This window comes from Acomys minous (genome assembly GCF_964271855.1).
Source record: "Acomys minous genome assembly, chromosome: 13".
In the NCBI taxonomy this organism is placed as follows: Eukaryota; Metazoa; Chordata; class Mammalia; order Rodentia; family Muridae; genus Acomys; species Acomys minous.
In genome coordinates this window covers 8,150,743-8,165,000 of record NC_140495.1, presented here as the reverse complement: position 1 = coordinate 8,165,000, position 14,258 = coordinate 8,150,743, and the positions used below count along the sequence as shown (strand labels likewise).

Here is a 14,258-nt window from a genome sequence, read left to right as displayed (position 1 = left end):
TGGCAATGTCTGTCTTCCCTAAGGGTATTTTAAGGAGAGCGATGGTGCAATCTCTGAAGGGCAACAGGACACTAACTATACCCACACTCACTTCCTCTTCTTCCGCAAAGCACAAAGACGCCCCTTGGGTCTTGGTCAACACCCAGCAAAGTCCTTCTTGATTTTTCCACCCTGGGGAAAAACCTTCTTGGACATTTTATGGATTCAAGGGAAGATCAGAACCAAACACTAGAATTGACAAAGAGAAACGGCATTACCCCCAAAGCGGGCGAGGCTGTCTTAGCAAGGCATGAGTTCCGGCTGAAGCAAACCTGCTATTTCTCCACTCTGCCACTCACACACCTGCAGCGGGGAAATTCTCAAAATAACTGCAGCAATGCATTTTTAGATTCTCTTTGGTAACAGTGAGTTTAAAAACTCCAGGGAAAGGCGGCTGCCACCTGTGAGGGTTTGGGACGCTTTCTGTTTGTATTAGTTCAGGATTTAATAAATGTTTTCTAAGTCAAGTTGCTAATGTTTTCTATTAGCATGAAGAATTACATGCTTCCGAGGGCTGGTAACTCCGTGGCTAAGGGACACAAGCAGGAGGACCTGAGGTGGCATCTCCAGAAACAATATTAAAAAATCAGACACCGGGAGGGGGGGGGGAGGGGGGGGGAGAGATGGCTCAGTAATTAAGAGCGTGCAGCATTCTCGGAGAGGGCCTGAGTTTGATTCCCAGCACCACTGTTGGGCAGATCACAACTGCCCGTAACACCAGCTCCGTGGGATGATGTCTCTGGCCTCCATGGGCACCTGCACTCCCATCCACACAACTAAAAACAATTTAAAAACCCTTTCTAAAAGCCAGGCATAGTGACGACTTGTCATCTCAGTGCTGAGTGGTGGACTGAGGCTCCCTAGACCAGCCAACCTAAGCCAAAAGGACAATTTCCAGGTCAGTGAGAGAGAGAGAGAGAGATCTTGTCTCAAAAACCTGGTGGGGGCTGCGGAAGATGGCACAGCAGGTAAAAGCGCTTAGCTAGTGAGTGCCAGGGCCTGAGTTCCACGCACCTCTGCAGTGCAGCAGCAAAAGCAAGAAAGACCCCCCCAAAAGAGGAGAGGACTGACCCCTAAGCTGCCCTCTGACCTCCACAGAGGCACTGTGGTAGGCATGCACACGCTTTCCATTCCCTGGTGCTTGTGCACACACGCTCATGCACTCGCGCGCGCGCGCGCGCGCACACACACACACACACACACACACACACACACACACACACACACACATGCACACACCACACAGGAAAAGGGAGGGAAGAAGCAGAAAAATCACACATAATTCAAAACAAGCCCCACCGAAGCCAACATTCAGGCAGGTCCCTGGACACTTTCCTGCGGCTGGTGCCTCAGTCCCCTCCCTCTGTCTGTCTCTCTGATCTCAAAATAAGGGTCAGTCCTAGGTTACCTTTCATTTAAGATCAAGGTCTTGCGGTAATTACACATTTCCAACTTCGTTTCTCCTTGGCACAGGACTGGAACGTGAGGCAAGTGATGAAGGGTTTTAGTTGAACCTGAGGTAGGGGCGGGGGCTGATGGAGGGCAGGCTTTTGTTTGGTGATGCCATGGTGCAGACTCCAGTCTCTGTTTGTAGCAGGGGGAAGGAGGAGGAGGAGGAGGCATTCTTAAATACATCTCCTAAGCCAGAGAGTGAACCCTAGCATTATGCACAGCGTCAGATCTCGAGGAGGGTGATGTTTATGCATGTTAGAGACACTCTGTTAAGAAACTAACCCACGATTAAGAATAGAAATTCTGCTGCGAGGGCGAATATCTATCTACAATTATTTTCGTGGCATATACAAATCACAAATGCCACAAATAGAAACCTTTATAGAAAAATAAATATTTTTGTCCACTAGTGGCTTGACAAACTTCTCTGAATATTTTCCTATTATTTCGTACATGCTTTTTGATCATCTTTCCCAATGATCTTGTAATATCTTCTAATGTAAGAAAAAAAACTTCTATCCTCCGTCTAACACCCAAATCAGAATAATTTATCATTTGCTATTTTTTACAAAAATTACTTTAATTTATGTATATGTATGTGTGTCTATGTGGGTATGTGCCTGTGAATGTAGAACCTGTGGAGGCCAGAAGAGGGCATCCTATTTCCCTGGGACTGGAGTCACAGTTGACTGCTGTTTAAAGTGTGTACAGGGAACTGAGCTCAGGCCCTCTGGAAAAGCCATCTTGGAGGCACATTCTTCAGTAATTTATAAATTATTCCTTGCTAACTTATAAAACTGTCTTTCCACTTCCTAATCCATTATAGGCAATGCCATATAAACACTTTGGCCTGCCTCCAGACCCATGAAAACTTCCAGAAGGACAGCAACGCCCTTGCAAGGCTTCTTGAATACTGTTTGCATTGATGGCACTTGTCAGCCACAGTCCCAGACCAGGAGCTGGGCGTCTACGCTTCTACCAGGGAAGCCCTGGCGGTTAACAGCCAAACACTTCATGGAAGATCCTCCTGGATGTCCCACATGCATCCTCATCTCTGGGCTACAGCCTCAAACTTTCTCCATCCTCAATACGGCACCCGCCTTACTAAAGCTACTTAATGTCCCCGGGGAGTAAATCCTCTATGATTCTCCTGAGAATGCACCATTTGCAGTACATTGTGCATTTTCACCTTGAGGCCATCCATCAGGCATCACATACATAGTACATGGATGACGCCTCATTTTAGCTCGCCAGGGAAATTAAACAGGATACTACGTTTTAAATGCTGATGCAGTCGACGCACGTGGAATATACTATTTAGTGTCTTCTTGCAGACGGAGAACGGCTTCTATTCACTGAGACAGCCCACGCTCAGCACATTGTAAGCGCTATGGGTTTTGGTCCCCAAACCAAATCCTCTGAAAGACTTAACACGTGTGCTTGCTACCGTTTCTGCCAACTAGACACAAACCAGACAAACTGGAGTCATGTGGAAAGAGTGGCCTCATACCGGACTGCCCAGTGATGAGCCTGTGTGGCACCGTCTTGACTGAGGATTGATGCGGAAGGCTCCAGCACACTGTGAGTGGTGCCACCCCTGGGCTGCTGGTCTTGGGTGCTATGAGAAAGCAAGCTGAGCAAGGCGTGAGGAGAGGGTCCGTAAGCAGCATCCCTCCATGGCTATCAGCTCCTGCCTCCAGGTTCCTAAAAGCCTTGAGTTCCTGCCCTGACTTCCCGCAGTGAGGAACTGTGGCTTGAAAGTGTAAGCAAAATACACCCTTTACTCTACAAGTGGTGCTCATCGCAGCAACAGAGGCCTAACTAAGACAGGATAGTTAGAAGATCCACCTGAGAAAGGTTGCTTGAGTATTTCCTGAGACATGACGGGGGTGGCGATGGGGGGGGGGCAGGGGGGATGGGGAGGCTCAGCATTTCCCAGGCCACAGGATGATCTCAGCCATTGAGAGCTCCTGCCATGGTTAGGAACCGTGCCCAGAGGACTCCAGACCCCAAGGAACAGCCACATTTCTGTGTGGAACACAGAGCTTTGGGGCATGGGGGCAGATAGAAGGCAGTCATCTGCAGTCATCAGTGAGTGATCCCCCCCCCCAAAAAATTAAATTCATCTTTGTAAACAGTTTAATTCTTTACTAGATGAAGAGCCACTATGGCATTCGCTGAAAATATGCACCACGCCTTATTTTCCTCCAGGCGTTTGTGTGTGTTCAGCCAAGCCTTCATTTCTCCAAAAGCACACCTTTGCCTTTTTTTTTTTTAACCTCTCTAAACTGTCCTAAGAGCCTCATTTGAAAAGAATGCTTGAGAAGCCATGGATTGCTCAAATGAAATATTCATAACAGCGGAGAAACGCACTCGCCCTGTACTTATCAACCTGCCGTGCGTGCGGAGGAAATGAAACCAGTGTAGCAGCTGCAGCAGAGTGAGCCCAGCGGCTGAGCTCCCGTTCAGTTCCCACAATAAAACTGCCGCTGTATGCCTTGAGTCTCCTTCGCCCTAGAAGATGGCCAGGGTCCTTGCTTTCTTTCACGAATGGGAATGCTCTCCACTCTGGGGAAACAGGATGCAGCCAACAGATGTAACATTTGCCCAGCTCTTCTGCAGAGGAATGTGGCTCGTTCCTAGCCCACCCAGACACTGGAAGGCCCAGGATTACAATGCCATGGCTCCATGGCCCAAAGCAGGGACAGTTAGTTGCATGCCCAGCCAGTGCCCAGCTGAACCAAATGTGCCATATCCTTGTGCCTTGACTGACAAGCACAACGCCCCGTTGGTTGGACGACCTGGTTGAAGGTTAGAAGTCTTTGCTTGCTCGAAGACCTTCCCCTGGAAATGGGGGCCTGGTTGGCATGTTGTCTTTCCTCTCTGCGGCCTGTTCCATCAAAAGGGCGTGGAGACGGTTCAACAGTTAGAGAGCACAGGCTGCTCCTGCCAAGGATCCAAGTATGGTTTCCAGCACTCACATCAGACAGCTCACAACCATCTGAAACTCTAGTTCCAGGGCATCTGACACCCTCTCTGGCCTCCGCAGGCACCCACATGCACAGGCACATACTAGCATGCAGAGGTACACATGGACACATAAATAAAAATAAATTTTAAAAGCAGGACACTAAAATGGAAAATTACGTCTTCTAGTGAGCATTCTCTCCTCTTTTCTCCTCCCCCCTCCCCTTCTCTATCCCAACTATCTACTAGAGCAGGGCTTCTCAACCTTCCTAACGCTGTGACCCTTTAATATATGATACACAGGGTATCTGATATGTGATCCCAAAGGGGTCACAACCCACAGGTCTAAGGTGTCCAACCAGAGGCTAGGAAGGCCTTTTAACAAAATGGCCCAGGCATCCATGCAGATTGCAGATGTGGGTTTAGGACAGAAAAGCCTGGTGACCCCCCCATACCCACAAGATGGTCATAAAGGGGGCAGAGCAGGGATTAGAACTCTACAGTGTCCTTACGCCACAGGGCACGCCTGAGGAAAATGACTGCCGCTGAAAGGCCAAAGCATGGGTGCCCTTTGCTCATGATACCAGGCTCACATTTCAGCTGCAATGCTGAAAATATTTGAAACAAACTATTCCATCAGATAATGGGTGGGAGGGCCTGCATGCCTGACCTTTCCCAGATAGCATCTCACCAGCCACAAGTTCTCTCCTTGAAGCTAATTCTTTCTGAGGGCGCACAGCTCCAGCCCTAGGAACAGCCAGCGTATGCAGATGCCAGGTCCCCCTTAAGAACCTAGGCAGGAGGCCAGAGGCCAGATTGAGTCAACTGCAGCCAAGGGAGGGGATGGTTGCTCTATGGCGCCATTTGGATGCTCCATTGGGAGAGCGCTCGCTCAGACTGCACACAGCCCTGGGTTCTATCCCGAGACCACAGAAATCAGCTGTAGCACTGCATGACTGTAATCTCAGTGTCCGCAAAGTAGAGGCAGGATGATCAGGAGATCAAGGAAAACCTTAGCGACAATCGTGGTGAGTTCAGGCTTCAAGAGACGCTGATTCCGATGGGATAACAATTGAGATGTAATATGAATAAATTAATACAATATATTTAAAAAAAAGAGACCCTGATTCCAGGAGGAGAGGTGGGGGGATGGGAGGGGGAGGAAGGGGAGGAGGAGGACCCAGGCCAGAACAAGTCACAATCCATCAGGCTATAGTGTGAAAAAAAAGAGTGTTCCCCCAACTACAGACTTTCAAATTAGCTGGACCTCAGAGGTAAATTTTTTTCATCTTCATTAAGTCAGGTTAAATGTATTTTGCTTTCCAGCACCAGCAGTTGTCTGAGCCCCAGGCTGATGTGATGGCTCTATAGACTTGAAATTTAAAGTTTCCAATACACTTAACTGAACAGGTTGCAGCTGAACTGCTATCGGTATCGAACCCAGGTCACACTGGTTCCTACTACTATGATGTCACTGTCAGGCCAGGAACTATAAACGACACTGTGCAACACGCCCTTCCTGTCTTGATTTTCTGTGGTGCATGCCCCTGCCACAGAGTACTGTGTGCAATGAATGTGCATAAGGAGAAATGCGAAATGAAAGAAAACCGATGGCAGATCATAGACGCAGGGGAACCGATCAGAAGCGATGCATCGAGGGCATTAGAGGTGCCAAGGTTCCCCACCACCATCACCAAATATGATATACCTAACCCTTCCAGCTTCCTATCAAGAGCCACTTACACACACACACACACACACACACACACACACACACACACACACACACCACACACGGTGAACGCCAGTAGCCTCCGTCTATTTATAAAACAGAGAATTGCAAGGATTATCTTTTAGTTTTCTTCCTATGATCAAAGTGAGTAAGTCATGTCACTGTTCTTCCTAGCTGCTCCCCAAGATAAGCCTAGGTGTCTGCGCCGCTTCCTGAGTTCCTTAGCAAACCCCACAAAGAAACTCAGCAATCATTCACTCTCTTGCCCACTCTCTTGCCCCATCAGAGGCCACAGGCACCTGTGGGAAGGAGGAGGGAGAAAACAAGCTGTGGACGCCATGTTGCTACTGCTCAGCCCTGGCCTGGTTCTGAAAACCACAGCTTCAGCTGTCCACGGGTCCATAGGAGCTGGAACACAGAACCTAGCGGGGTGTTAGGGTTAAACTTTTATGTAGCCTTTGGCTGCATATGCCGAGCTGGGGACAGGAAATACAGTTCCGTGCAGCCTATTTAAAATGCCTCGGTGGTTTGCATCTGACCTGAATAATCCCCAGGATGCTCTATGATAGACAGCCAGTGACGGAGAGCATACGTTCCTTAGATACATGGCTCAGAGACCAAACCACAAAGCCGGGGTGGAGAAGGAAACGTAAACATTCAATTCATGATTGGCTCGGCCTGTAATAGCAGTACTTGAGATACTAAGGCAGGAGGGTTGCTCCAACTGTGAGGACAGCTTAGGCTATGGAGTAAATAAATTCCAGGCCACAGAGTGAAACCTTGTCTCAACAAACAAACAAACAAACAAACAACACCAAAACACCACACCTGACAAAGCCTGCATTTAAAAGGGGGGGGGGGGTTGCCACTGCCTCTAATCCCAGCACTCAGGAGGGAGAGGCAGGTGGATCTCTGTGAGCTTGAGGCCAGCCTGGTCTACGAAGTCCAGGATAGCCAAGGCTACACAGAGAAACCCTGCCTCGAAAAATCCAATTCAGCGTTCTACTTTGTGATTACTGTCTCCTTTCTACAATCTTTGAGAAAATAAAAAGGAGGGGGGGGGGTTGGAGAGAATATCTAGTATTCCCAGGGTAATTTTGTAGGTGAAAACTTTTCTAAAGTGTCATGGTTTTAAGGGCTCTATAGTCATTAAAAAAAAAATCAGAAATCAAACATCTTTTTCTATCTTTGGTCAGAATATAGTAACCAATTACACAGCATAGAAATCGCCAAAACTGTGCCCTGAGGCACAGGCCTGGAGGCCTAGCTATTAAGGGCTGAGGCAAACGCAAAGCAGGCTGAAAGGCTGTTTTTCTCCAGGAGACTTTAGTTGAGACCCTAGTACAAAATTCAGAGACAAGTGAGGGGAGGAGGTGCATAAAGCCCTGGGTTCAATCACAGGTGCTACAAAGCCACATTCGTTCAGATATAATCACTCACGACCAAAGGCCCAACATAGCAGGGACTGCCTAGGTATTAAAGGCTGTCACCCTCTCCCCAGCAGGATGGAGAGAGGCTCAGCTGCTCCTGAGAGCAGCTCCGTGGACTAGGGGACCACACAAAGATGACGACTGGCTGCTGCTAGGAACTGGAAGAGGACGGAGGAGAGGGTACTCGACTCACCTGGCAGGTTGAAAGCAGGTTTCCTTATGAGGCCCAAGGTAGGTCTTCAAAGATGAGGAAAAAGTAGTCAGATAGAAGTTCCAGAGAAAGGCAGAAAGAGGGGATGGAGGGACAGTTGCCTAAACTGAGGTCTGGAATGTTCTAGAAGGTAACCAACCTTCCTAAAGCTGTGACCCGTTCAGACAGTTCCGCATGTGTGGTGACCCCAGCCATAAAATTATTTCATTGCTACTTCATAACTGTAATTTTGCCACTGTTATGAATCAAAATATCCCATATGCAGGATATCTCACACATGTGCCCCCAAGGGGACCACAACCCACAGGTTGAGAAACACTGCCATAGGCCTTGGCACAACGCAAAGTCATAAAGAAGAGGGAAGGTGAGGCCTTTGTCAGGTGTGACTGAAGAATTCAAAATGACCAGACCCATCTATGGGGGGGGAGGGGGGAGAGACACATGAACATGGGGCTAAGCACTTGAGAGTGTTATTTTATCCCAACCGACCACAGTCATCCCAGTTTTACACAGTGTGTGCCAAGGCCTCCTAGGCCACACAGCCAATAAGGGAGAGGCAGGATTGGAATCCAAGGCAACCTGTGTGGCCCTCACTCTACCTCCAGGTCAGACAGCAGAAAGGTAGCCTGGACACACCTGGTGCAGCTTGCTAAGAGGCATGAACATGGACCATGGGTCTTCTGGGACTGGCTTGTAACCAGGTGGAGACAGTGGAGTAAGAACACAGCAGTGAGAAACTCATACAGAGGCACCCAGGAGGAACTACCCAACATGCACACCTTCCTGGAGCATTCAGGAAAACATGAGGGATTTGGGGTGTGGGTATCGGAACAGAACTGAACAATGTTCTAAGCCCCTGATATGTCCTGTGCTGTCTGTGACACAGTGCAGGTATGGAGCTCAAAGAAGCAAAACAAGCAAGAAGGGGTCTGTCTCGTTCGTTTGGGGGTAGTGTTCTCTGAGTCTAAACATTCCCATAGAAGGAGATATTCAATAAATACCATTGAAAAGGAATAATAAGGCAGTGTCAAAGGTAGCATTAATAAGGGTCCAATACTCATTAGGGAAATAGAATTGTTCCCAGGGGCAGAGGGCATCTACCGGGGGTGTCTTACAACCATCTGTAACTCCTGCCCCCGAGGATCCACCACCTCTGGCCTCCACTGGCACCTGCACCCGCTGCACTCTCCCGCACATACCCACAGCTGCCACACACACAATGAAATTAGGAAACCCAAGATGTAAAGCAGTCGTTCATAAATGTAAAGAAAGCTGTAAAGAAGTCACGACGATGGCAGGAAAAGGATGAAAGGGAGCACGGGCTCCACAGAGGACTACAGTGGGTGGGCATCTGATAGGAAGTCCTCAATGTGGGGGCACTAAACCAACACAGAGGCAGCAAATTAAAGCCCTGGTTTGCATTTTCTGCATAATCCACTTGTTAAAAAAAAAATAAGATGCCATTAAAGGAAGTGCCCTAGAGGTGTGAGGGAGAAGTAGGCCCAAAGGATTAAACTCCAGAACTAAGGATTTCTAGGTCTGGATCTGGACAGGTGTGAGGACATCCTTAAAGACCTGTTGGGACCAGTGATGCCTGGGACACTAGGACCCAGGTTTAGTCCTCTGTGAAGACCTTTCTGTAGGTGTCTAAAAAGTAAAAACCATTTTTGAGGTCTGACTGCATCCAGGGCACAGTTTCTCCTAAAAGTAATTTCAGATTTTTGAGCACTTATTAGGATGAATATACTACATCAAAAACAATTTAATTTTTTTTTATTTTAATTTTTAGGTAAGGTGTTTGCATCCAAGCTGCAGGATCTGAGTTCTTGGGTCTCACATGGTAGAAGGTAAAAGCCAACTATGAAAGCTGTCCCGATTCCTTCTACACAGGAGCAGACAGGACACACACATACACACACACACACACACACACACACACACACACACACACACACACACACCCTTTTAAAAGTTAAACTTTGTCTAAGCATACTTCTTGGCAGCTGGGGAGATGGCTTAGCTCAGAGAGCCCTTGCCATGCAAGTATGGGGATTGTGAACTCAGACGTCCCCAGCACCCACATAAAGAGGCAGGAGGATGTGTTGGTCACTTGCAGTACCAGCATGCAGGAGACAGAGACTGGAGGTCCCCAAGGCAACCTGGCTGGCAGGACAAACCTGAACAGTGCACTCTGGCTTCAGCTAGAGGCCCCACACCATCAGATAAACCTGCCTGGGTAAATGAGGCAGAGCAATTGAAGACACCTGATGCCAACTTTTGGGCTCCACACTCATGAGCACCAAGTGTGAAGCTACCCTATTCCAGCACTCATGAAGGGCACCCACAGAGAAACAGGAGGGGAAAAACACTTTTTAAAAAGTGTAAAGTGTGTGTGTGTGTGTGTGTGTGTGTGTGTGTGTGTGTGTGTACACGCACACTCAATTTTTCTTTTGTGCTGAAATCATTTGCTCACCTGTCATGCTGGTAAGCATAGATAGTTTTTGTTTCTGTTTTTCCTTTTTTTTCTTTTTTTTCTGTTAATTTATGTGCATAGGTGTGAGGGTGTCAGATCTTGGAATTACAGACAGTTGTGAGCTGCCATGTGGGTGCTAGGAATCAAACCCCGGTCCTCCGGAAGAGCAGCCGGTGCTCTTAACCACTGAGCCATCTCTCCAGCCCCTCATTTTTTCTTTTGTTGGGCTGACTAGGACTTTGTAAACAATCTCCTTTGTTCACATCTTATGTTGCATTAAGATAGCTTGAAAAATATTCTCACAATTTACCACTTACATCGGAGAAATTCTGACACCTTTCCTTTCTGTGGAAAGTGAAAAGGCAAGTGGAATTCCACACGTCCTTTCCCTGGGAGCTGTCTTCCAACTTTAAACCATCTTTAAAAACTTTGATCACATGGGTACAACTCAAAGTGAATTGTCCAAATATTCTGGGGTAGCAATTCCATAAAATGTAAAAACTCTCAGTTTTGTAAAACTATTTAAAGCCCACATTTAGACCCACCGGCTAATTGTATAAAGCCGTATGTATAAATGACTCATGAGCTACAGAGCCTGGAATTTGAAAAATCACAAATCTCAATCTTGTAAACAAAACTTAAATGGAGGCCTCCAGAATTTTGTTTCTTCCCAATCTAAAGCAAATGTTTTATGTACACTGAAAAACAAAAACAAAACAAACAAATAAACAAAAAACAAAACCCGGGGTGGGGGTGGGGTGTTGCTCCTGAGGATCATCAGCAAAATCCAGCAGTTTTTCTTTAATTTCTTTTTTTTTATATTTCTTTTTTATTTTTTTAAATTTCTTTTAGCCATATTCTCTCTGTGTGTGAGTGTGTGTGTGTGTTTGTGTGATTACATGTATGCAACAGAGGGTCTATGTGCATGTGTGAGCGGGGCCCAAGGAGGACACCACTGATTCCTCCATTGATTTCCTTAGTCAGGGTCTACCTCAGAACCTAGAGATAGCTTGGCACCCAGCAGTTTCCAAAGTCTTCCCTCACTACCACCAGGATGGCAAGGGACCATGCCCAACTTTGCATATGGACGCTGGGGATTTGAACTCAGGCCCTCAAGCTTACACAGTAAATGCTCTTACCCACTGAGCCAAATCTCCAGTCAACCAAGCCAGAAGAGACGCAGCTTAATAGAGACCAGCAATTTCAAAGCAGAGGTCATGAAACTATAGGACAGGGTTGTAATCCTTTTAGAACTGTTGCTGTTTCATTTTGTGTGGCTCTTCCCTTCTGAAAAGCTCCACTGCTGTTTCCAACATGACCAGTATTTTTTTTTAATATTTATTTATTTATTTATTTATTTATTTATTTATTTATTTATTTATTCGAGACAGGGTTTTTTTCTGTGTAGCTTGGCTGTCCTGGGCTCACTCTGTAGACCAGGCTGGCCTCGAACTCACAGCGATCCGAACCCCCGCCTCTGCCTCCTGAGTGCTGGAATTACAGGAATGCGCCACCTGCTGAACCCACCTTGCTGATCCTTAATTCTTTTTGCTTTGTTTTGTTCTTGCTTTTTCAAGACAGGGTTTCTCTGAGCACCTCACCTACTCTGACATCTGTAAAGAGCTCCCTCTCCCCACTCCCCGTAGCCTTACCCACTCCCCAAGACACACACAAGGCCATGGCATCCTCAGCATTTCAACCAAAATTCACCCTGGCCATCTCACAGTCAGTCACCAGGGAAGGTCTCAGAAAGCCAATGATGAAAAGAGTGTAAGTTTACATAAACTGAACCACTGAGTTGTCCAGAAGAGGAAACTGAGGCCCAGAGTCACGTGACTTGCCCGAAGAGTGTCCCTGACCACAGATAGCTGCCACAATTCTAACTTTGGTGTGCAAAGGTCAGAGATTCTGCGCTTCCAAGGCAAGCCCTTAGGAAGGAGCACTGATTCCTGCTTTTACTCCTTTAACTACCACCCCTGCGGTGGGACCCGGAGGGCATCCTGGCTTAAGTGTTTCCACTGAAGGGCAGCCTCTAAGATCTTTAACTCCAGGCAGCATCCCAAGAGTCGAGCACTTAGTAGGCACGCAGCAAAAAATTTCCCAGCCATCAGCCTGACCACCCTCACTGCGTCCCATTCCTGGAGACCAAGAAACAGTGGGAATAGATGACTGCCTTTTGAAATCAGTTCTTTCCCTCACTTGTATCCAGTGAGTCGCGGCCCAGAATCCCTCCCGAGGTGGCAGAGCTGAGGGCTGTAGTCTGGTTCAGTCTGGCTGTCTAGCGCAGTACACGGCCCAGGTGTGCAGCAGCTGGCCAGCCAGTGCCCAGCCGCTACTCTTCCAAGCCCCAACTTCTCCAACTTCCCTTTCCGGGGAGTGCAGGGCCCCTCAGGGCCGCCCTCGCCTTTCGTGCGTGCACAAAGGGGTCAGGAGCGTCCTCAAGTCCCCCTCAAGCGGACTGTCCTACTCTTTTTTTGCGAGAGATCTTCCCCGGATCTCCGCGGGCCTGGGACGCCTCGGGCCGCTACAAACTTCCCGTTTCCGCCTTCGCGCCAGGTCCCGCGGCGGACTGTCAATCGCTGCCCCCGGGGTTGGAGGAGGAGCGGGGAGCCCTAGTGAACCCCCAGCGTCGCGCCCCGGCCACTCACTCACCAGGCTTGGGAACGTGCGGCGGGATCGTGCTGGCGATGCGCGTCCACAGGACGATGTGCAGCGGCCACAGGCCCCGAAGCAGCCCCCGACCCATGGTAGCCCCCGTTGCTCCTCATAGACCGGCCCCTGGGGCGCCGCGAACCGAGCCTCGGGGACCCTGGGCTGTGCCTTGACTCTACGCCCTCTCAGGATGCCTGTGCCGCCGGGAGCGCGCCGGGCAGAGGTGCGGGCCAGATGTGGCCGGCGATCCCCGGAGCTTGGAGGCCAGGAGGAGGCCCCCGGCGGCCGAGGAGAGCTGCGCAGGAGGCTGGGGCTCCGTCCCCCAGGCGAGCGTGTGCGCGCGCGGGGGTTGTCGTCGGTCGGTGCGCGCGAGTGACTCACTCATCAACTTTACCCGGGCGCCAGGAGGGAAACAGGAAACTCCTCGCCAACAGCTGGGCAGGACCTCTCGCCGCCGCCCGAGAGCCTTCCAGCTCCAGCCCTCTCCAGCTTCCAGCCCTGCTTTCCTCCGGCCTCTAATCAAGGCCGCTGGATCGGCCCTTTAGGGCCCCGCACCGCGCTCCCACGCCTCCCTCCCCGCCCACCCCCACCGCCCAGTCGGAGCTCCAACTTCAAACTCAGAAGTGACTAAGCGCACGTTTCGCAAAACAAGCTAGAAAGTGATTACACTACTTTCCTTGATACCCCACCAAGCACCCACACACACTTCTAAACATTGCTTCCAGGGGCTTCATAGTTCCGTTGGGACCCAGGAGAGAGTTCGGAAATGTAGACCCAGAGTCCCGAACACGTTGAACACGTTGTTTTCTCAAATAAAGTAACGGTAAGCACTGCTTGGTTTCAGTTTTATGTGCATGCACGCATGATCACGTTGTAAGGGACTGGGTTGGTGTGTGTGTGTGTGTGTGTGTGTGTGTGTGTGTGTGTGTGTGTGTGTGTGTGTGTGTTGTTGATGTTTTATTCTCTTTTATTTTATTTACTGTGGGGCAAAAATCTAAGGGTTTGTCTCAGACTTTAATGTGCTTGTTAATCACTTTGGTGATTAACCTAACTTTGGTGAACTTACCTAACTTGAAGGTTCTGGTTCAGTAGGTCTGAGCAGAGAGTCCTTTTCTAATGAGCTCCTGGCTAGAGCCTCCCAATTGGAAGGACCATTTCCAGGGCGTGGTTTGCTGGGTGAAGCCAAATAGTCAGCCATGTGATCTTAGTGGGGCTGATATTTTCAGGGTGTTGACCATAAGGAACCTTGGGGATAAGTGTCTTTGGTGGTGGGTCTGCTTCCTGCTTTCCAGGGATCGCTCT

The 14,258-nt window shown here is 48.9% G+C and overlaps 1 protein-coding gene across 3 annotated transcripts in view; it reads right to left on the bottom strand.

Annotated features, from left to right (window-relative positions):
• Nucleotides 1-13,491, bottom strand: part of TGFBR2 (transforming growth factor beta receptor 2) — an 83,422-nt gene extending 69,931 nt beyond the window's left edge. The window contains exon 1 of one of the 3 annotated variants that reach the window (XM_084751877.1): nucleotides 12,957-13,491. In XM_084751877.1, the coding sequence (XP_084608003.1) occupies nucleotides 12,957-13,050 (94 nt within the window). In that variant the 5' untranslated portion in view covers nucleotides 13,051-13,491. Of the gene's footprint in view, nucleotides 1-7,813; nucleotides 7,872-12,956 lie in introns of those variants that run through there. The other 2 variants (XM_084751876.1, XM_084751878.1) reach the window with 2 other exon arrangements.
• Nucleotides 13,492-14,258: the final 767 nt, after the last annotated feature.